General features: G+C 39.3%; 1 protein-coding gene across 3 annotated transcripts in view; it reads right to left on the minus strand.

Annotated features, from left to right (window-relative positions):
• Positions 1-5,549: 5,549 nt before the first annotated feature.
• LOC140559599 (uncharacterized) overlaps positions 5,550-25,008 on the minus strand; it is a 30,145-nt gene continuing 10,686 nt past the window's right edge. Inside the window, exons 2-8 of one of the 3 annotated variants that reach the window (XM_072683144.1) lie at positions 20,440-20,547; positions 19,272-19,438; positions 18,145-18,225; positions 12,965-13,085; positions 12,052-12,104; positions 10,933-11,082; positions 5,550-7,356 (exon numbers count right to left, since the gene is read on the minus strand). In XM_072683144.1, coding sequence (XP_072539245.1) covers positions 7,180-7,356; positions 10,933-11,082; positions 12,052-12,104; positions 12,965-13,085; positions 18,145-18,225; positions 19,272-19,438; positions 20,440-20,547 — 857 coding nt within the window. In that variant the 3' untranslated portion in view covers positions 5,550-7,179. Of the gene's footprint in view, positions 7,357-10,932; positions 11,083-12,051; positions 12,105-12,964; positions 13,086-18,144; positions 18,226-19,271; positions 19,487-20,439; positions 20,548-25,008 lie in introns of all 3 variants that reach the window. The other 2 variants (XM_072683143.1, XM_072683142.1) reach the window with 2 other exon arrangements.

Below are 25,008 nucleotides of genomic sequence, written 5' to 3' on the forward strand. Positions count from 1 at the left end.
ATTCCTGAAGCTGTGCCTCTTTGCATCATTACAGGATCCCAATCGATTTTTCCACGGCGCAAAGCGCAGGCCCCGCCCACAAACACTCCCCCGGCGCCTGATTGGCCAGAGCGCCACATCAGAATCACATGCGGCTGACGCATGTTTACAAACATTGGCTGAGGTCACGTGGCAAAGGGCCTTTATTTTCTGTGCAACACTGGGTAATGGCAAAGAAAGGCTTAGATTTAAAGACTACAGTGCGATTAATGAAGAGAGGATGTCTTTTTAGTTTAGTGTGAATGAATGCAGCATTTATGCTGGAATTATTAAAGTAAACAACCCGTAATTACTCATAACCACTCATCAAGTGTGCTATATTTTGTTTTACAGTTAGCTGCTACACAGTGTAAATACTACATAAGCTGCCTTACGCATCTATCCCATCTCTGCAATGCCTTCTTGGACACACTGGGGGGCGCTGTTTAAAGAGAGGATGACTTTTCAGTTGAATATAGACAAATTACAAAGACTCACCCATCTGTAATTATTCATAATAGTTCATTAAGTGATGTATTTTATTATACAGTTCTATATTTCTGCTCATACACTGTGTAAATGCAGCATGAACAACCTCCCGCATCTATCCCCCCAGCTCTGCAATGCCACGTTGGACACAAGAGAGGGCGCTGTTTGTTCGAGTAATACAGACACTCCCACTTCTTTATGGTCCCCCTTAAAAAAAGCAACAACACAAACTGTGTCATCGTGTTTATACCCACGTCTTGTGTCCTTTTAGGGCCATAATTCACCGAAAATCCACGCCACGTCTGCTACACTGAGGTAGACAGGAGCTGAAAGTGGGGAGGGCCTGTAAGCAGCAGCGTGGAGATTACACGTGTGATGTATGGTGGTAAAAATGGAGGGGGAGGCATCTGTTTCGAATCAACCCACCCATCGCATACATTCACACAGGGCGTACCTAGCCTGCAGTTCGTCTAGTGTGTGTGTGTGTGTGTCTGTGGTGGGTGGTGAGGTCATGTGCTACGAGAACATACACACTGGAGGTCTGGCATTTCTTCAGCTTTTTATTCAAGGGACGTTTATATCATTTACCGAACCGGTTCTTTCGAACAGTTGGTTCTAATGAACCGAACGTCACATACGGTTCTTTATAATTACGAGTCAATAGACATAATCAAAGCTGATGTGCAAAATTATACATAATAGCAGAGTTTAAGAGTTTAAGCAATGGAAGCTAAATAAATGTATTTATGTCTGGTCCAGCTGTATACTGAGCTGTAATCTGCTCTTATTAGCAGGCTGACCGATATTGAATAAAGGTGCACGTATTTGTCACTGTACAGTGAAATGTATCCTCCGCATTTAACCCATCTGGTAGTGAACACACACTCACACACATGTGTTAGGGGCAGTGAGTACACACACACACACACACCCAGAGCGGTGGGCAGCCAACTCCAGCGCCCGGGGAGCAGAGAGGGTAAAGGGCCTTGCTCAAGGGCCCAACAGTGGCAGCTTGCCGAGCCCGGGAATCGAACCCACAACCCTGTTATCGACAGCCCGGAGCTCTAACCGCTGAGCCACCACTGCCCCCAATAAATAGCAACATGCGGACATGCCAGAGGCCAGAATCATCCAGAGAAAGGATTTAAGTTTTTAATATTTAGGATTTCATATTTTAGATATTTAAAACTTAAGATATTTAACTTTAGCATAAAACTCCAACGTCCAAATGTCAGCTACCTGTAAGATTGAATCACTGAAATGCTAATCAGCTGCCTTTCTCATAACACATCCTGCTTGAATGTTAAAGTTGGCTTTCACATCGTATGTTATTCACAGAATTTATGATCTTTACACCATTTACACTGTGTTTCCTATAACCTTAAAAGTGAAACTCATTGGCAGCCTTAGTATTAGTTGCCCTGAAGGCAGCTGTTGCCCTGGTTTCTCATTGTCATCCTTCATTTGCATCTTGCTAACCAGTTTGACTTCATGCCCTATATATCATATGTACTTTTTGTCCATGTTAATTAGTGTCAGCCCCTAGTCCTCTTAACGTACGCAGGACTTTCTGAGTTTCCTTTTGTGTGAACGTGGGAACATGGCTTGCCAGGGCATGGGAACAGGCCAGGGTTGTTATGGGTCTAGTGTGAGCTAAGCACTGGGCAGCCCTCAGGTTAGGCCTCAAGGAATAAAGATATGGCACAGAGTAGTACAACTGGCGAGTTTGTGCTATCCAATTACATAACACGAGCCTGCGGACCATGCAGCTGGGTGCCACTAAAACTAACATCTTTATATAGATGCCACTCATAACTGTGTCATTTCCCCTGTGTGTGTGTGTGTGTGTGTGTCAGGCCATATGACTCATTTTGGCACTGGAATCTCTAGATATGCTCTGTACATATTTATGTCATAAAAAAGAACAGAAAAACTATGCATGTGATGGGTAGAACAGCCAACAATTGTACTTAAGTACAAGTACTGATACTTTAACATAGTAATTACTCACATAGAAATATATTTACATGACAAAAAAAATATTTACACGAGTAAGACTAAGGAATTTTCTACTGAAGACTAAACCCATCATAAAACACCAACTAACACACACTTGGCCTGTATCTCACACACTATGAGCAGCCATGTGACCCTGTTAGATCTCTTTGTACATGTGCCCACCTTAAATCGTTGATTGGTTCTATGATGAGTGACAAGCAGCAATGTAAATGTAACCTCTGCATGGCTGGACAGAAGCACTGGGTCAGAGCAGATCTAAAATATCTTGTGAGTGATCAGTACCTGCCAAAAGTGGTCCATGTAAGGACAGCCAGTGAATCCCGTGAACTAGTCATGGGTGCACAAAGCTCACTGATGTGACCCATGTAGGCCCCACCTCACATACCCACAGGACTTTTAAAGATCGTCTGCTAACGTCTTGGTGCCAGTGACAACAGGACCTCTTTGGAGGTTTTGTGAAGTCCATGCCTGGATGGATCAGAGCTGAGCTGTTTTGGTGGTCTTCCTGAGTATTCCCAGGCTGAGGACACCATTACATAACAACTTTGTATGTGCAGTATCCTTCTCATAAATCTGCCTCATTAGGACTACAATTATGTCTTCACACGGTGGCGTATTTGTCCAGCTAACTTGGAAAATGACTCATAAACCAGGAGTGATGTAATTGCACAGTCCTTGTAAAGCAGCTTGTTTTGGTATAAATATTTTCCATGTGGAGCAATGGCTACTATCAGCAATGCTGTGGAATGTCCAGTGGCCTGCCTAAGAAAACAAGGACTGGTACCTCACTGTTTTGCTTTTTACAGGCTTTCTCTTCATGGTAACTGCATCAGCTCCCCTGGTTTGGGCTTTTTCAAAAACAAGCCTATTGGCTGGTTTTGGAGGGAAACCTCAGCTCCACCTTCTTCCTCAGTCTGCCTCTCTTTCTCTGTCCAACTCTAGATCCTTTCCCATTACAGTCCCCTTGTCAGCATTATCACTATTGAGTCTCTGGTTTTCAGATGTTAAATCTGAGCACTTCTGTGCAGAATTAGACTCACTTCTAGACAACATGTCCAAATGTTTGTGGACACATGAACACATAATGAATGCATTCAGCTAATTTAAGTTACACACAACTTGTCTAGTCCCTGCAGAGAAGTACTGAAGTATTGCCAATAAGCAGATAAACATAAATTGCTTATAATTGACATCATGCTTAATGCCTAGAGAGGGGTATGACCCCCCCCCAACATTACGCTGTGGAGAAGTGGAACTGTCTTTTCTGGAATGATTGTGGATGGTGCTCCATCCAATACTTTTGGGATGAGTTGGGACTGAGGTTAGGTAGTGATCATCTGACATCCTGATCTCATTAGCGTTCTTGTCGCTGAATGCAACACTCTTTTTTTAATACCCTCGATTTCAGAAGAAACAATGAATGAGCAGGTACCCCAACACTTTTGTCTGTATATTGTATGTCTGTATTTCCTTTATTACTGTATATCAATTCATTCCATTAGTCACCATTGCAAGCTTTTGCTGTTGTGCTGTCTGGTGTTGACCAAATGGGGATGGGTTCCCTTTTGAGACTTGGTTCCTCTCTAGGTTTCTTCTTCCCACTCTGAAGGAGTTTATCTTTACCACTGTTGCCATTGGTTCGGTTGTGGACCAGTGGTTTGGACCAGGATCTGTGTAAAGCTGCTTTGTAAGAAAGCCTGTTGTTAAAAGCACAATACAGATCAACTCAAACTTCTTCACTGTCGTGATTTTGGCTTCTTTTCTCTTCCTGTGATGGAGTGACAGGGTGTGCTCAGCTCTGTAGAGGACTTCACCCAGCCTCAGGGTTTAGACCCCACCATATGGATGCATTTAGAAGCATACATTAAGTTATTAGACACGTGTTACATGTTTAACTTCACCCCCAACTCTTACATTCAAACAGTTTAGTATTTCTTTAAATCACAGATCAGGCCTATGTGCACTATGGTCCATGTCAAGCCTCTATTAATCCACTTGTGTGCATGTAGTGAATTTTAATGCACTTTGTTACTTTCTAACAAATTGGATTTGGATCAGAATCATATGTACATGCATTTTACCGTAATCTTATCATAGGACCATTATTGCAGTGTAATATTGTACTGTGTTTTATATTGACAGTGAGGAAAAAGAAATGAAGCTGGGGAAAAAAGCTGGAATGGTTTCCTCTGATTAATGTTTTGCTGAAATTCAGTGTGAACTGGCTGCAGTCCATGGTTGAGCGAAATCTTTTCACTGCTATCTTGGAGCATCTGTGTTGTCTCTGATTCAGTGACTGCTTGAAGCACATTTGCCCTTCTGTTTAACCTAACTCGAGTGTGTAGCCTGTTTCATCTCTGGGAGATGATCCCTTTGCTTATCAGTGTCATATTAATGCAGCCTTGTAGATGGTGGACCGCAAACAAACAAGCCAAAATACAACTGTGTGTGTGCGCGAGACGGAGACACTGCACTGTAAGTGGGAGATGCTCAGAAGCAAATGATGGCAACGTTTTCAAAATAAACACACACACTTCTGTTGGCATTTTCAAGCCACATCTCTTTAAGATGGACTTCGAGGCCTACTCATTTTGGCTCATTTTCACCAAGCAAGGCTTCACAAAAGACAACTTACCAGACAGGATTACCCTTCAGGTACCTAGAAGTTTTACTGGACTGGAAAAGATCGGCCTTTTAGCTACAGCGCATGAGCGAGCTGGAATTTACTACAGGACACTCTGAAGCTCTGCTTGATGGTGTCAGACCAACATTTTAAACTCTTACCCTGAGTTAATGCTAGCAGAAGACAAGTCGCTTATGTCACCCCAAGTTTGTCTCTTGTGGCTGTGTTCGAGGCTGCTTGCGTTGTTGCGAGTGGACGCGTACAGGGTCCAGCTTCCAACAAGAAAAGGTAATGTAGTCGAACATGTGTATTATTTATGTATTTATATATTGTATGAATGGAATTATTCAAATAAATGGATTTAAATTAGACAGTATAACAGTATAAATGATAAAACACCTTGTGAGTGTGTGTCCGCTGAGCAACTTTATGCAGAGCTAAAGTACAACTGATAGAAGAATGCATTCACATACACACACAACATCACAAGACTCCTCAGATAAAACCTCCTTATTTTTAACACACCTGAGGTTCAGATAATACACATTACAACAACCGGAACAATTACACAGAATGAGCCATATAAAGAGGTAAAATACAAAAATAGATTATGTAAAAAAGAAGATAATTACCTACTTAATTGCTTGCTGTCAAAGTCTGCTGTTCATAATAGCCCTGTTTGGTTTAACGCATAGCACTCTTTTACTCTGCAAGCAAGCACCACTCTAAAAGCAAGTAAACATTTATAAAATGACATCATGAGACTCAACGTCTGAAAGCTTAAGCTTCTACAACTAAAAATAACCCGTTAAGAAAAACTAAAAATAACCCTCTACCGTTAAGAGAAGAGACGGAGAAAAATAACTTCCTAGGATATGTAAATAATAGCTGTGGGTTGTTAGCATCGAAAGTAACAGTAAACTGGCTGATCCCTTTCTCCACTGATGTCTCACTAATGCCATGTTGGTAAAAGCTTGTAGTGAGAAACTGAGAACTTGTCACCCTACAGTGCCTGAATTCTATTTCCCCCCCCCCTCAATCCTTCCATTTTTTTAATCCTTAATTTTTTATTATTTAAGTTTCCTTTCCTGGCTTTTTCCCCCCAAAGTTGTTTTTTTTTTTATCCCCCCAGTCCTCACCCCATTTTTTCCATCTTTCCCTACTTTCAGTATGATGGCTGTGATCTTTAACTGGAGATAAAAGAGGATGACAGTGAGTAAAGGTTTTTTTGATTCTACTGTTGAGTTCTTTTTGCTTCTCTCTTCAAACTTGTTTAAGCTTAAACAGTGAATTCCATCCTATGAGGGCTAAGGACTGGTTCCCCAGACAGGCCAACGTTTTCATTGCATTCAAAATGCTGTGTAGTCCAAGACTAAGCTTAATTTCTGTCCGGGAAACCGGCCCTTAGTCTACCTCTAATGCTTTCAACATCATTACATCGCAACATGCTTTTTAACAAAGATATGTATATATGACTTTTCTTACAACTCATTAAGCAAGTCCATGTAATTACCATGACCTGCCTGATGGGATTCTATAAACTCTAAGGCAGCTTTTCTTATCAATAAAGGCCACAGCTCCATCTGCTAGCATTTCCTCTATGATATGAGCAAGTGATAAAGCATTGGAAATTAAATCAGGAAGGCACGTCAAGCTACAAATGCAGCAACCAGGAACATCTTTTTCGAAAGTGGTAAAAGTAGGAAAATCTGAATGTTAGCTCTGCTAACATTGCCAGCATTTTAAGTTGAGCCTTTCTTCTTCTTTGGCTCAGACAAAGGCTGGTTTAACCAGTGTCAACATCTTCACAGTACAAGTTGAGTTTTCATTAACACTGTTAACTTCATCATGTCCATTGTATAGTTTACACTTTTAACATTGACATCATGATCTTCCTTATGGTCTTCATTATTGAGATCTTCACCATGATCATCCTGTATGGCTGGTTAGGTTGCGTAAGTTCAGGCGATTGAAAAAACTCCATGCTTTCTCACATTTAATAGCAGGTTTGAAGCTGATGGACCCAGGTTTTACATCTGAGTATCAGCCACTGGCATTTGGGTAGCGGAGTGGCCATTGGTGGGTGGTGACTCTGGAGACTCGCCGTTACTTGTGGGCTTCTCTAGGGGTTCTTGAGGTGGAAGTGGGGCTACAGACAAAAGAGTGTTCCCCTGGTTCTGTTCATCCACCTGGTACATTTCCTCAGCCTGGATGGACAGAAGAAACACCAGCAATTAGTCATCATTTCAATATTGCAAAGTCATTGATATTTTACATGTTGTTTTACATATTCAGGCAATTAATTCTATCTTACCTCAAACCACCCCCCCGCCCCTCCACACACACTAGCATATTTAGGCTAAGATTATTTTTTTCTCCAGACAATGCAGGAATATCTCCTATTTTGACCCCCTGCAAGACACTGTTATCCTTTTTTCAATAACACTTTACAACAGGTAAGGACACAGTAATGCACAATATGTTAATTAAATTACCATATTTTACTAATACTAATGTTAAAATCCTTTTCTTTCAGATAAATAACAATAAATATTAAGAGTGTAACAATACACTTAGTCTGTGATTTGATTTGATTCATAATAATGAAGTCGATGTTCTCATGACAAATTATTAACAATATTTGAATGATGAAAAAAAGAAGACTAAATCCATTTGTTGCATAACCTACTAATGGGACTGGAGCTGGGAGGCAGGAGGATTTTGGAGCATGACATAACTATGCTGGAATGGATTGTAGTTAATGTTGGTTGTTTGCAAACATTGGTGTTTAGATCATGCAACTGTTTTTGATCTAATTAATCAAATACCTGTTTTGATGTTTTGTAACACTCCTAATAAATAAATAGGGGTGTCCTGATCAGGTAATTATGATCACCCTCCCCCCTCCCCATATGAGTCTCTTAATGCTGAGTATCAGTCGATACCGATCTGATCCGATCAACATTGAACTTTCAATGACTTTGTTGAAGTGTTTGGGAATGCCATTCAAAAACCACAACCCACTTAAAAAGCCTATGGCCTGCCACCGTCATTACAAAAATAGCCCTATCAGTTTGTGCAGACGTCCCTGTATTAAGGGGTTAATGTTATAGTCCTTTTTATGTGGGCAGAGATAATACTACTACCTGTAGTATAACAGGAAGTTAAGAGGTCTTGACTTTTTGGAACCGTTGAATTGATAATTTAAGTCAATGTATGTATATTTTTAACCATGTGTTGATTTTAATATACCCCCAAATTTTTAAGATTTTTTTATTATTAATACATTATTTGTATTATTATTAAAAAGAATATGTTGGACACTCAAATAACTGTTCAAAGAAATCACTGAAAGCCCAAATTTGCAATGACAGTCGTGCCCATGATGAGTATGTAAACTTCCGTCCACAGCCGTTATTTTGCAACTGCTTGAAACATGGCTCAGCTAATTAGTCTGATTTATGAGTGATTTATGAGTGTGGTTTTAATGTGGTTTAACTTGAGTAGGCCGACAATCCCTTAAGAGTGAGCACCGAATAAAGGCTAAGACGGTGTTGCGCTCTGAGTAAGTCGAAAGATGTTGTAATTGCAGTGGAAGTTCTCACCACTGTGCAGGGGCTGTGAGCTAAACGAATGAATCACCTTCTTAGTCAGAGTAGGTGCTGCAAGCCCTCTCTCATAAAGCAAGCAGATCTGTTTAGAAGTCAAGGGGTTCTATGGGTTTTGTGGTTCGTGACTCAGCCATAAGCTTTCAGTTTGTTAGATTACTGTTCTAACCGAGCAACCTATTAAAAAAAGCCACATCACATGGGAAGCAGCATGGGCACACCTTCTTTCTTGCTACAGAGTGAGGTCCAAGGCTGCACCACAGACAGAGTTGTCCCCCGCATCCTGTTGTCAGTTAGCTTGATTGGATACCTCCACCCAGGGGTGGCTGGGGTGTGTATCAGACTGTAACTGTAACTGTAACTGTGTTTTGTAGTGTAAACAAAACAACATGAACTCTTTTTGACATGTTTGGAGTGAGCTGTCCAGTTCTGCGTATAAGATCATGGTCCTAAATCAGCATTTGAAAATTCTACAGAAAACGGCTTGTTGCCTTTATGTCATATTTGATACATTTGCTTGTGTTTTTGTCCTGAATACAGGAAAACCCCAGTATAAACAGGAAAGAGTGTTTACTGGGAGGTGTTTTAACAAAGACAGGAAGCAAGACAGTGTTACATGAGTGCCTCCAATGAGTTTTTCATTAAGATAAATCACTTCAGTGCTTTATACCATATGTAACCAAAGACACACACACACACACACACACACACACACACACACACACATTCCTCAAAATTGTTTGCCTAAATTGATGCCTAAAAATTAATTTACTATGGACAGCATGACAACTTCATTTTTTTCCTCTCTGTACATTTTACAACACAGTCCCACAGGCTCTCAGTGGTGTTTAAATCCAGTGATTGTGTTCATGATGACACCAGCGGATGCTTCTCACTGCTCAAAACACTCACATCATATGGTCTTATCAGCAAATCCATTATTTTTTTAAGGTTCTCCACAGAACAGAAGGAATAGGTCCATCTGAATCTGCTACATGTCGGGGTAAGCCATACGTACATCAGAGCAATTCATTTTAAGGGACATTAAATATACCATGTTTTAAGTCTAATGCACTCTGCATATATTTCAAACATGCTACAGCTTAAAAAATGTAAAACATGTAATTACATTATTTTGGAAAGTTAGAAGTGGTTATATCTGGTCACTATAATATTTGGCAACACTTGGATTTGGATAGTACACCTGAGATGCTTGGTATATGACTTACAATGAAATACACATATATTAAAGTCACTTTCATTTTTCTAACCCTAAACCTCACACTAACCCTAACTTCAACCTGAAACCTAAACCTAAACCTTCTCCTGGTCCGAATCCTAACTATGGTGAGAATGTTTGTTAATTTGTTTGTTATTGGAACATCTATAGATAATCTCTAGAAAACATATTTAAAGCGTATCAAATTATTTTAGTTTCATCATGGATTGTTCTAGAAATACTTATAAAAACAGCGAAGATAAAAATAGGCTTTATTCATCAATCGTTCTTAAGAAGAAATTTCTTCTTAAAACCCATTTACACAGTTTTCACAATTCTGACATTTATTCAGTGTTTTATTTTTTGAGATTTGAGGACAGCAAGATCCATCATTCTAAGACCAGAGCTGTGAACAATTTTGCGTTTTAAAAACACACCATGAATCTGATGTAGATTTTATGTTAGGAATTTTCTCACAAACAATATAATTCAGAAAGATGAATTGAGTGCATTACTGTTCTTCAAAAATCTTAAGAATTTTAATAATTACAATAATAATTATAATAAGTTGTTAAATCTTTTCTTAATGTTACGATAGCCTCAAACTAAGGAGTTGTCATAGACTTGTCTTAACCTGTTTTAGTGTTTGGAATTTACCATAAAATTGACCCAGTATTTAAGAACCATGAGCCTTATTCACCAGCTGTTCTCACCAGCTGTTCTTGAGATGAAATTGTTTTCACAAAGCTTCTAACATTGACCAATGTTTTCTTCCTGTTAGGACTTTTCTCAAGACCAAATGTAAGAAAATACCTAGAACGATTTTGCTGAATGAGGCCCATTCTAATGAACTTCTTCTGAAGGACATTTTTGTCCATTTGTCCCCAGAACCCAGAATTTCCTGCTGTCTCAAAGCCTCAAAGCAGGCGTGTGTGTCTGTTGTGCTGAGACCCTACCAGGCGCATTCCTTTGGGCTGTGCGCGATGGGTTTTTAGGACGTATGCAGCAATTAGCAGAGCAGCCAGTAGCAGACCGGCCAGCAGGATAGAGACCAGAACAATCCGAGAGTGCTTTACCAAGACGGGCACTGCCTCCACCACCCCAACCTGCACGCAGACACACACAAACACACACACACACACATACACACACAGCACAGAGTCAGACACACAGCACAGAGTCAGACACACAGCTGAATTAAGAATGTGATTTGGAGTGATGACCCTGTGCCTCTGCAGATGACTTTTTGTAGTACATATTTTTTTGTATAATATTGGCCATTTGATACAGTATTGTGGTCATTCTTATTGTTTTAAAAAGCTGATTTTTAGAACAGTATTTTTAACTGTGTTTAAACTATGATGTGAGAGTAAATCTAATCTTATCTACAATCCAATCTAAAACATTTCTATTAAGATAATTGTTTGTAGTAGAACCAAATTTTAGAACAAGGAGTCTTGCACTGACTGTGCTGGGCTTGTGGGAAGGCTATGCACTGTTTGTGCTTTTTGCTCTGTCTCGTTGTGTTGTGTAACACTATTTGGCTACCTGTAATATTGACATAGTTAGGATGACATTGACTTTTATTGTGACAGATTTCTGGGCAATACACCCTATGTGGGGGGTGTGTGTGTGTGTGTGGGGGGGGGGGGGGGGGGGGGGGCTGAACTAGCTGAAAATTTCCTCTTGATGATAGGAGGAGGGGTCAACATGCATTATTGGTTAATATTATATTAATCTCAAAGTCTGGGATGTTACTTTGACAGTACAAGAACTTTTCTTAAAAATCTTTAAATCTTTTTTTCTGGAAAAATAGTTTTTACAGTTTGGGTTAACAATTATTTTGTCTTAAATAAAAGGAATTTGCATCTGGACTAATATGACAGATGGCAGAAACTACTAACATTAAAAAGTTCCATTTTGATTTCAGGTTCACAGTATTTGTCCCTCGTATTTGAATGGCTCACTATACGTTTAAGAGTACCCGTGTCTGGTGTCTGACTCCAGATTTTTCCAGATGTGCTCATGCTCTTTTGTCATTCTGCACATGACAGTGGTTTGTGTGGATATTTTACCTGATCTTTGATATTGTCGTTGTTGAACATGTCGGTCATTCCTTTGGCATCAGCTGTTTAATTAGAGAAAAATAAGGAAAAGGTTTAGTTCTTCTAAGCACAGATCAGTAAATACCATCCAAATATGCCTCTATTAAATTCACTTAAATTTTTCTAGCAATAACCCTCACACTAACCCTAACTTCAACCTAAAATCTAAACCTAAACCTTCCCTAGGTTTACTAAAATATAAACTCAAATACAAAACCATTACATGTTACATGTACTATTATATACATAACTGCTGTCACACAGATATGTCACTATATACCACTATATATCTCTATATATCTCTCTGCATATGTTGCGGCAGAATTTCATGATGAAAGGACCAATAGAAATGTTCTAAAACTACGTGTAAAAACATCTTTTGACTTGAAAAGACACTGAGAGTTAAGAAGTTTTTTTCCTTCCCCTGTAAAGTTGCCAGTTTTGAGGTTTGTGTGTGACAGCGCCTATGGCCAAATGGACACCCTTTCTAATGAATGCAATTTTTTTTTACCCAATGCTGACACAGCACACACAGCTTGTCTAGTCCCTGTAGAGAAGTATTACCAATAGAATAGGACTCTCTAGAGCAGATAAACATGAACATGTTGGCACCATATCCAATGCCGGGGGTAGACTAGAGTAGCACTGAGTTGTGAAGCAGTGGAACTGTTGGGATGGGTTGGGGAATTGGGGATGAGGTGAGGTGGTGATCATCCAACATCTCAACCTCGCTGATGTCCTTGTTGCTGAATGCAGTCAAATACTCACAGCAATGCTGTTCATTTGTTTCTTGTACAGAGTTGTTTTATACAAACAGAATGCATTTGTGTGTATGAATTTTGCTTCGCTTGTCTTGCTAGTTTTGCATAAAGAGCTCTCAAACCTTCGATGCACTGTCCAGATATGATCATCTCGTCTGTGTTGTCCTGCTGGTAGATCTCCAGTTTGCTCTCATCACCGCAAAGATGCTCCAGAATGCTCAGAATCTTTACTTTGTTCTCCTCCTAGTAGACAACAAGCAGAGTGCATATCATCTTCATATCTGAGTACATGTATCAACAAAATTGAATTTTGTAATAACTAAAGATTATATAAAGTAACTAAAAGAAGGACTACATCCCAACTCCTCCTCTTTATTACTACACGCTATAAAGCTGCTCCTCTCCCCTTTCCTTCTTGTGACGAAAATTTGCACCCCTCCACCGCCCCTGCTCCTCCTAATAGTCCAATTGTATTCATCCTCTGCTTGGCAAGGGGGGTCTGGCTTCAGGTCCCATCAGCTCAAAGCCCCCTAAGAACTCCAGCCCAAATTTCTCAAGTTCTCCTCCACATTTCGCAAAAGCATCATATTCACAGTCCTAACAAAACCTGTATCTTCAAAAAGGTGCCCTTATGGGAGAAGGCCAAAAATGCTGATTCTGGCTCATTTCTTCTGATCTGTTCATCATACAAGGTTAACAAAATGTAAAACAGCAGCTGGTGTTTACATTAAGTTCCATGAAAAATGAGAATACAGTTAGGCTATGTGGTTTTGAGATGACCATGACAGCATGAAGCATGAGTCCACCACGCACGGCTATTCAAGCTGTTTGAATGGCTGACATTACAGAGACGCCCTGAAGGGTTCTCATTCATTCTCTCTCTCTGTAGGAGTGTGGTGTAATATGAAGCCTGTACATTAGGGCTGCCTCTCACACGGAATGTCCCCCCTAACTTCAAATATCTGCTCCCCCGATAACAGGTGTCTCCTTTATAGAGGTCAGGACCAGAAAGCACATGTATAGTACAAAGCTCTTTATGTTTCTGGCATCATGTTGAACACTGGAGAGTGAAATGGAGATCCCAAATATTAAAAAAAGTTGACTTTATACACTGAGCTGCATCTCCTCTCAAGCTTAAGTGCTTTCCCTGATGTGAAAATGAGGTTAGGCCTTACTTACTCCGAAGGACTACTACACAGGCTCTCCGAAAGGGCTCTGTGTACTGCCTAAGCACAACTTGCTCTGAAAAAAATAAAGCTATCATTGAAATCCCTTGTAAGAAGCAGGCTTCTGGGATTGTTTGAGTTGGGATTTGGCTGTGCTCTGAGGGCTAGCTTTCACAGCCACTGACTTCATGAGCTTAATGTTCACAATCTAATCAGTGCAGGACTTGCTCAGCTAAAGCGAGATGCAGCTGTCCCAGTGCCAGCATCACAAGTCCAGGGGCGTGTGGTACATACTTCCCCTTGGTAGCTCACTCAAGAGATGTTTTTAACTAACACTCACAAACATGCACAAGTACACAGCTGCCTTTGTGAAGAGGCCTATTTGTGGAACTTGGCAAAAATCCTGTATTTGAAGTTGTTTGCCGGGACAGTGCTGCTGCTGCTGCGGCTGCTTCTTTGTTCCACTTTTTTGTTGTTCATCCACTACCACAACTGCGCATTCCTCAAAATCCTGAACTGTGACAGAGGTCAGAGGCAGAATTTCACTCAGTTTTCACCTTGAAATACTTGAAACCCAAAACTTTCATAAGCAGTGGTTGTTTCAGCAGAGCTGGCCCTGACCTTCTTCACTGATGTGATTCCAGATGTTAGCTATTCTTCTTCACTTTATGATATCACTTTACTTGTCATCTTTTTTCCAGTTTGTATTCTATGTATTAGCTTGGCTAATTTATAAATGCTTTTTAAATAAAGTTTAGATAAATGTTGATTGATTGATTGATTGAAGGAGGTATACTAAAGTCTGGACAGTATTTAGAACATTTTGGCATGTTAGAATTACACAAAGTACTATTAGTACTATTTCCTTTCCTTAATTCGTTGGAATTTAGTAACTGTTATCCTGTAATAACTGTTGCCCTGCCCTGTAATGCAACATAAGCAGTGGTTGTTTCAGCAGAGCTAGCCCTGACCTTGTTCACTGATATGATCCCAGATATTAGCTATTCTTCTTCACTTATGAAAGTTTTATTCACGGAAAGGTGAAGAACCACATCTGCACATTACAGGAGATGTCACCAGAATGTGTGTACAACTGAGATGGCCACTGGTACGACTTATACATTTAAATGGCCAGTGTGGAGACATAGTGAGCATTTATGGCAATGATCTCAGAGCTTCAGTCCTTATTTGTAGATTTTCTCTTAGATGTACCACAGTCTATAGAAACAGTCAGAATAGTGGGTTGGTTTGTCGTGCATTTGTCCTGGGTTTGGTTCACTACATTCACAGTAGTCCTGAGTGAACGTAGGTCAGTTATTCTCCTCAGACTGTCATTATCTGTATTCATTACCTTGTACTATTCAAACTGCACCTGAGCCATGATGTATGTTTGTAACCTTGCTATCACACCAAGCAACCACCAGACTCCGGGTATTAGAAGAATAACCATGTTTGGTTTCATGAATAACCATGTTTGTAATAAATGTGTCATTGTGGGGTACTTTTAAATGGGTAAAGAACCTTCATATCAAGAACCATTTTAATGCACTTTTATTTTTAAGAGTGTACAGAGGCAGTGGTGGTTCAGTGGATAGCGCACTGGCCTGCTGATAACAGCGTTGTGGGTTTGATACCTGGGTTCATCAAACTGCCACTGTTGGGCCATTGAGTGGTGGGCTTGTGTGTGCGTTGACTAGTGTGTATGTATGTGTTCCCTGCAGGGATGGGTAAAAGGTGGAAGTCAAATTCCGTCTATGTCCAACACAAATATGACTGTGGTTGTTTTTCAGCAACAACAACAACAACAACAACAAAAAAAAACCCCAGAAAACCCTAATCTCATTAGTGGTCTGGGCTCAAATATCTGTTAAGGTGGTCTGTGGTGACCATGTCTGATGTTTAAAAGTGCACTGATATACACACTGCCAGGCCACTCTCAGGGGTCAGGGGGTTATTATTTATTATTATAGATTAATATTACATAAGATCATTCTCTCTCAAATTAAGAATTATATCACTGCTATATTTATACATGACCTCAGTAGCAGTCAATCAAAACAACACATAAACGAGGTCACATGTATTAACGGCCAGTGCTCATTACTTTTTTGAAATGTGCCAGAAAAAAAGAGTAATAGATTTTAATAAAAGAAGCAGAAGTGCTGTTTGGTATTAACAAATAAACTGAAAAAATGTGCTGTTCAGGGAATAAGCAGTATAGTATGAAATGTAATAGTAACAAAACTGCATGGATGCTTTGAGTTGATTTTAAATTATTTTAAACCATGACAGAGCTGCAGAATGAGCTCTTCCTCACTCTCTCTATCTATATCTGTTTTATTATCTGACTTGTGGAGCCGCCTTCAAAGCTGCGGTCAAATATTCAATACTGAATTCTGTATTAATGAGCTCTGAAATCCTTTAGAAAGTCAAGTTCTTCCTGCCTTCTGCCTGTCACAGTGCTCATTCCAAAATGTGCTTTTAAATATATATGAGACAATCTGTTAATGTGTTTGTGTATCAGAATATTGTAGAAAAGGTAATTACATCCCTTTTAGCTTCATACTGGGAAATTAACCATCAGGCCATTCCTCGTGGGATTTTTTGCTTGATGGTATGGTTTTATGAATGGCTAATGGCACATGCAAATTACAGAAGAGAGTGGTTGTGCCAGAAACCACAAAAATAGGATAAAACATCCACATTTATGAATGGGCAAATGTGTGACAGAGCTCAACCTACTCTTTTCAAACAAACTACTCAACTGAGAGCTTTTTGACAGTAGCTGTTGACTATAATGCAGTAGGGATCAATTTAATGCCATTATGCTATGCTAATGTTTTGAGAAGTCACCTTTGCCTTTATTAATATCCAAAATTATTTTGTGGTGCATGCAGATGCAGAATGAAATCGTTATGGTACCCGATACCCCTTACAGTTGCAAAAAATGATTTACTTTTACTACTTTTTTAATGTATTCTTATTATTTTTAGTTACTGTGTACAAGTTTTGTATTTGTTTGTTTTATGTTTCCATTTTTATTTATTATCTACACTTTTTTATAGTTTAATTATTACAATTTATCTTAATTTGTTTTTATATCTTACTTATTTTTCATTATTTTCCAGTCTGTATTTTATGTATCAGAGTTTAAATAAAGTTTATATAAAGATTGATTGATTGATTGAAGTTAGGACACCACTGGTGTTATCCTAAATTATAAAGTATTTTATTCATTTTGGGCATGTTAGAATTACACTTACATTACATTACATTAATTTTCTTACTTGGAATTAAAGCAAGTAAAATAAGCTAAACCTAGTAACTGTTAAACTGTTAAAACTGCTAAAACTGCTGCCCTGAATTCAGTCCTAGCTGAAGTTGCTTTGCTATGGGGACGGTGATTATAAACAGATAAGATAAAGTTTTCAGAGTTTGGATGTTTCTGTAACAAAGGCCAAGGATATAATCATTTCTGGGCTCTCTCAGTATGCAATAAACAATAAAACTGTTGTGATGATTACAGCAATACAAGTCTTCCTCACCCTCCCTTTCTACAGTGACAAGTACAGATCTGGATAAACTATGAAGCCTGAATGCCAGATTCCAGGTGAAATAGAATAAACTGTGACTGTGACTGAATTTTAAAAAGAGATGAGGGTAACATATGATAAATTAGCACCTCCTCCACCAGCCTTATATAGACCTTTCTTCTCAATTTCCTCTGTCTTCGCAGGTTATCTATAATCTCTGTCACAGCGATTGCCAAGTATGGATTTTCAGAGAGTGATATTTCTGGAGGAGGTGAGACACAGTGTACTAGTGGATGCGTCTCAAAAGTCAGTTCTGGAATGCAGACGTTTGTGTGTGTCCACATTCTGCAGATTTCTTCTGCATACAACATGCGCAAAAGGAGTCCTCCACACCAAAAGGCACAGGTGGCTACATGAATGAAAGCGTGAGGACCACTTAGCAAAGTTCTCATTTCTGAAGTGCTGACTGCTATCTTTTATGATTATTAGCAACACTGTGATTGGTTCCTTCACTTCCTTCTAAAACAAATCTATTGATGTTGTACAGTGAGATATCTGAAGGACATCTCTTTAGGTTTGGTGCTGGGTCTGAGTGTTACTTACACAGCTGGAGGAGGCCTTCAGCTTCAGTCTCACAGCCTCTTTTCCTCTCACTGCAGCCTCATCCACACACACCACCAGACCCTGTGGACAACCAAGCGTTACTACGGCTTTCAATTTCAAGTGTTGTGTTAGCCTATGGTTGGGTCCATGCTACTTTTTAATATTTTTTAAAAAAGTTATTTATGCTGTTTATGTATTTCACCGCTGTCATGCAAAAACCCTCTCAACTTTCAATGGAAGCTCATTCAGAGCATTTACCATTTGAAACAATTGCCAGAATCCCACATACCAAAACAATATAAATGTTTTTGTGTGTCATTTAATACCACATTCACTATATGGACAAAAGTATTGGGACACCTGCTCATTCACAGTTTCTTCAGAAATCAAGGGTATTAAAAAGTCTCTACTGTCCAGATAAGGCTTTCTACTAAATTCTGGAGCATTGCTGTGAGGATTTGATTGCATTCAGTGACAATGAGTGTTAATGAGGTCAGGATGTTGGATGATTAGCACCCTACCTCATCCCCAACTTGTCCCAAAAGTATTGGATGTAGCACCACCATCATTCCAGAGAACACGTTTCCACTGCTCCACAGCTCAATGCTGGGTGACTTTATACCCCCCTAGCCTACGTCTAGCATTAGGCATGGTGCTAATAGGTTCATGTCTATCTGCTCTAGAGAGTCCTATTTTAATGGCAATACTTCTTTACAGGGACTAGACAAACTGTGTGTCTGTCTGTGTGCATTTGCACATCTGTTTCAAAAATGGGTGCAATTTAAAGCAGCGGAATGCATTCAACAGCAATGGTGTCCACAAACATTTGGACATATAGTGTATAATACATCCCATGAATGCCACCATGTCTATGGTGATAATTGTGGATGTAATGGGCGAGACCAGCACTTGGAATCTTGGACTGCGGTACAGAAAATGGAATATTTTCATCATATTATGAAATTAATCTTAATACGCAAATTCTCATTTATTAAATTATTAAATTCATTATTCTGTAGTGGTTGAAAAATACAGTGCCTAATCTTCACTAGCTAATGACTTACTCAAAGTCTTTCAAATGTTCTTTATTAACTGTTCAGAGGTTTGCTTTGGGACTGTCCTCTCACCATATGTGTAATGCTAGGTTCAGCATTAGGCTGGTTGGTGGTGAAGTGCTGAGGGGCTTGGGTGTCCTGCTGTTCATCGGGTTCTGCCACTGTGATGGATTCACTGTACTGGGTAGTCCCATCCTGCTCAGTCCATGGGTTAATGGTACTTTGTGTTAGGGGCTCTTCTGGAAGGGTGGGGAAAATATAAACCTGGACTTGAGACTCATGTTCTGCTGAAAGAAAAGGTGGTAAGGTTCTCCTTTAGGCTTTTCATGATGTATCATGTCATGGTTCAGCTAAGAATTCATCTACCCATGCTCTGCTCACAAATGCCTTCTTTCATGGCAGCCATGCTAGGTTGGACTGGCTTCACCAAATGTTGTGGAAATCTCATTCAACCAATGAGAAAGTCAAACTTTTCCTGCACTGCTCATAAATGTGCTCTTTTGTATTTTCTGTTGCCAGTGTAAACATGGAAAAAATCACATTCAGTCAAATTGGAAACTGTAGCATACATCTCAGCTACACAGTAGAGTTGTACGCATGTGAACAGTCATGCTGTTCATTTTGACTGCATATGTATTTGGTTATATAGTTTTCGGACATAATCCCAAGTTCTTTTTAAATGCTGATAGCTATTCAAGTTAACATCAGCCTAGACTATTAGCTTTTTAAGCACATCCTAAGTGATTCAATAAGGATTTACAATATTTTTCCTTATTTATCCCATATTTACTGTATTTCATGCTAAAAGTAGAGCGTATGACTACTGTATGTTTCTTTGTACTTTATCAGAAAAGTCAAGCTACTTGGTAACAGCAGCACAGAAGGACAAATAGCGCTTCAGCTAGCTAGCGATGCTGAAAAACAGCTAAATTGAACATTCAGCAAATGTCCTGCTTAGCCGACTAATCAGATTTTTCTCTTCTTTTTTTTACTCATTCATTTTAACAGTGACTTTTCACACTGCATAACAAATGATTAACACAGAACAAATTTAATTATTTAACAAGTTTTCTTTGGTCAGCACTTTTGTGCAGTAATGGAGAGAGCATATGGATAGGTCATCTGGGAGTAAATCATGACAGGTCAGAGAAATAATTCCATTACTGACAGTTGCTATTACACCAGCCAGTGTCTCCTGGTCTGAACAATTACTGATAAATCATCCCCACTGCAATGTTACCTTTGGTAGGTTGAACATCATCTCCACGTACAGGCAGAATGCTCTGAATAGTTTCTGATTTCACAAAGAAGACATCAGGCACAGTGGTTTCCTCTAGGCAAGTTGCTCCTGATGAAAAAGAAAAACACATACAGTGAATGATTCTACTAAAAAATGTTATGTTATGGATGCAGCTGGCATGTATCCCAAATGGCCAGCCACAGGAAAACATCAGCTTATATGAGAAATATACAGCACCGTATTGACATATTAGTAGAGTAAAAAAAGCAAAGAGACTCTTTATTCATTTAATATGTTTTATTCTGTGCTTTACTCCATAGGCCAGTAGTTCTCTAACCTAGTTCTGGAGTGCCACTGCCCTACACATTTTAGAGTTTCCTCTGCTTCAGAGTCCACTAATGAACGAATTAACAGTCCCTTCCTGAGGTGAAGTTGGTATGTTAGAGCAGGAAACTGCTATAACATGCAATGCAGTGGAACTCCGGACACAACATCAAGGGCAGGGGTGGCTCGGTGGTCAGCACACTGGGCTATAGATGACAGCATTGTGGGTTCGATACCTACGCAGTGAGAGCATGGCAAATAATGGACTCACAGACACATTGCTGGCAATCAAAGAAGTGTTCTGTTTTGGAAAGCCCTGAAACGTCTTCCTAAAAGGTCTGCCTCCACAAAGGCCACTAATTACAAAGATAGCTGCACAAATCTTCTACGTTTTGCATGGAAATGTAGTCGGCAACTAAAGGCGGATAGAATAACCCAAAGGCATGATCACATAGTGTTACTTCAGGTAAATAAAGAAAAAAATAATAAAAAAAAGCAGGTCAAAAATCCAGCCCAAAAAAGTACCCAACAGAGCTCCCTACAGAACTACAGCAGAGCTTCCTAGGTTTCCTAGGTTTTTCAGGACCTATCAGCACTGATACTGAAGCTTGTTAGACTCTTTTCTTCTCCTTTTGGGATCTTTTTGACTGGAATAAAATGCTAAAGCAGTGAACAGCAACAAAGCAGTACAGGTACTGCACCAGCATAACAGAACTGAAATCAAACCCAAGGAGGAATGAGCTAATAAAATATGACTGAAGTAGAGCTGAGCAAAAAGTAGATTCTTTCCCTCACAGATATTCTTGAGCATAAAGAAAAGTATCACCATTTGTAAAAAAAAAACAACAAAAAACTAAAATGAAGTAAAAGTAATATATATATATATATATATATATATATATATATATATATATATATATATATATATATATATATATATATAATTTTTTTTTTTTTTTTTTTTTACAATTTTACTTTCATACATGTAAATGTTTTCAGTTGCTACAAAAAACAAAACAAAAACAAAACTGGATGGCATTAGTCTGTACTAGGGGTATTCTGATCAGGTTATTTTGCCCCATCGATCTGATCCGAGTCTCTTAATGCTAATCATCGGCCGGTGCCGTTTCTATAATGAGACATTCTGGATTGATTGATTTAGTTTAGTAGAGACTTTTTCTAAAATGGCTGTTTTATAGTGTGTTTAACTATAATAACTATGACCAATCAGCTCACAGCTTCTTTATAACACTGCAGTTAAGTCACTGTGTTTGGACTGATATCTGTTGTTGTTGGTCTACTGGTGTGAAATTACTGGTTTATAGTGGGTGAATGTGCTGTGAATCATGTTACAGACAGAAATTTCGCCCAAGGACTTTTATTGGTGTAGTGTGGTGTGCTTGCTCACCTGGGGTATCAAACTGTAGGGAAGGCCAATGTTTACTATAAAAGCCAAAATCTCGACAGTCTTAGTATAGAATGCTCATATTCTGTAGAGGCTTTTGCTTAGCTTTAGTAAAAAGTATTGACTCGTAAACAAATTCCACTAAAAGCTAATGAGTGACGCTGGGACAAATGAGAGCTCTAGAACCATCAGGCATGCTAAGTTGAGGTGCAGTTCTGGTGAAGAAGCAGGATCTGATGTGAACATTATTAGAACTTTATACATGTTGTCATTCAGAGACAGATCTTTGGAGCATTAGAATGAGGCAGTGTGGCTTTAAAACTACGCACTTATCATTCAAAGCTGTACGAGTTTTCTCTGTTCGCCACAGGCTCAGAGCAATTTGAATGATCAAACAATGTTGTATTGAGTCAGGCCCTCCTGAGGTTTTATATAGTTTTTATCGTCCCATTAATTCTGCAGAGTGGAGACACATTCGAAGAGCAGAGGAGTCAATATGTACATTGCTAAAGAGTGTCTTATCAGCTGTGATGTAAGCCAGTGTGCTAATACTGCTGATTTTGAAAATGTGAATAAAAAGTAAATCTCTTTAAAAGAGCAAAACCCTCATTATAATCTTCTACGACGTTCAACTTACTACTGAAAATCTAGCGAGAATAAGTGACTGTATTAATGTTGGGTGATATACTAGTGGTAATGGTGTCTCAAACCAATATTGATTTTCAGTTTTAGTTGAATGGTTATATTCTATTACATAAAATATTTGATGTAATGAAAAGCAGAAACCAACAATGCAGAAGGGGAGCTTAAACCCAGTGCGTGAGTTTAGGAAAAAGCCAGGGAAGCAAACAGGTATCCGTGCTAGGCCAAACATCCTTGTATGTGTAACATATTTGGCGAAATAAAGAGATTCTGATTCTGATTCCGATTCTGATTCTGAAAGCCAAACCTAGGAAGTGAGTGAAGATTTCAGTAAGATTTAGGAATAATTACAGTGCTTTTGTTACAGTGTTAAAATTATGCTATATTTGCAGCTTCTGTGAACCTGCTGTAGTGTTGTAAATCAGTCAATAAAAGTAGAGCTTGGCATTAACAGTAAAAGTCACAGAAAAATCAGCATGTTTCATTCGGAGGCAAAATAACAGGGTTGTAAAATATTTATTTGCCTCAACCAAAGTCACATACTTACACTTACATATCTAAAGATGACTTAACATGCTTAATAAATGCATTATATGGCAACATAATTGCAAATTCATATCATCTAACACTCCAATATGTTTGAATTATTGAAATATTAAGTCCTATTTGGCACAATTCCTTTGTCTATGTAATTTGCTACACTGTAAGATATGCCAGTTGTCTGTCATGTACTGAATGCTGTTATTTACATCAAATATAAAATGTTGAATACATATTTTAAAATATTTCCAGGACTTTTTAAAACACATGGTTCTGTACATTAGCCACACCCCTGACTACTCCACTGCTTTCTGAGCCCCCATCTCTTAATGTGACCTCATTGTACAGGCATCTTTACACACGCACACACACACACACACACACACACACACACACACACACACACACACTAGATCTGGCCCTCTGGTGCTCCTCCTGGGCGAGCTGATATGAGCTTGTTTATTTTCTTGTTCATTAGTGGCTAAATCAGGACCAAATGTGCATGGTATGCAGGTCTTTGTGTGGAAATGCTGTGTTTGCACACTCAATTGAGATTACTAAGGTGTGGTTGTAGTGGGAGCTCTTTTTGTGCTTCACATGTGTGGAATTTCAGGGGCTTGTGGAGTATTTTTGCTTCTTCTACAGGATGTGAATGTATAGAGAGTGCTGCTAAAGAATTCAGCCCGCTTGCTGCCGTTCCCTCTGCTTTCCCCAAGCTTCTGAAATTTCTCCACAGGAAATATTCCACTGTACATTTTAAAATGTGGGTGTTGCAAATGAACCTGTGCTGTCAGTTGCATGATTCAGAAGGTCTGTTATGTCATTGCCCAATGCCACATGCCATTAAAGTGTTATCCATGCCAGTTCTTCACTGTTGTGTTGAAGCCATTCTCGCTCCCTCACGCTCTCTCTCTCTCTCCCTCTCGCGCACCTTCCTTTGCGTGGGTGGTCTGTTTGTTTTATAGTTGGTAGTGAATGTGGACAGTACTACAGGCATCGGGGAAGGTGTCAGTGACAGAGCTCAGTATTATTCTCAACAGCGCTTTTCTTAGTGGTGTTATTACAACCCAGACAAGCAAATCCAGCTGGCTTATTGCATCCCAGTATAAGGCAGTCATATCCCATGCGCTGATAGTCTGATGGTCACATGCATGATTTAACAGGCATGATGCATATATTACAGGTCTGTGTGTTTATGTCATGATGGATGTTTGTTAATCACTGCTGCAGTATTGGCCCTTGCAATATTGATAATATATGAATATACTGACAACATGCAAAGAGACCCAGTAGTAAATTACAACCAATCTGTTCAACCATAGATGATTCACATGATTTTTTGAAGGCCTTCTGATCCACTTAATCCAAGCAGGTCAGGTTTTAACCTTGTTATATCAAGGTGTGGTAGCATTCTGTTGTAGCAGTGTTAGCCACTGCGTCAGGAGTGTCCAATCCGGTGTGACTGCAAGTTTCCTTCCAACCAAGCAGGAACACAGCTGTTTAATCAGCTCGGTCATCAAATAACTAATCAGGCTTGGATTTTCTGAATGCCTCTTAGCACAAAGATCATTCTTACAGGGTTGAGTGAGCATCACGCTGAACTCTCTTGCTATCTCTCTCTGTGATAAGATGATCTTAACACTACAATGCTTTTGGAA

The sequence above is a fragment of the Salminus brasiliensis genome, chromosome 7, assembly GCF_030463535.1.
Source record: "Salminus brasiliensis chromosome 7, fSalBra1.hap2, whole genome shotgun sequence".
NCBI lineage: Eukaryota > Metazoa > Chordata > Actinopteri > Characiformes > Bryconidae > Salminus > Salminus brasiliensis.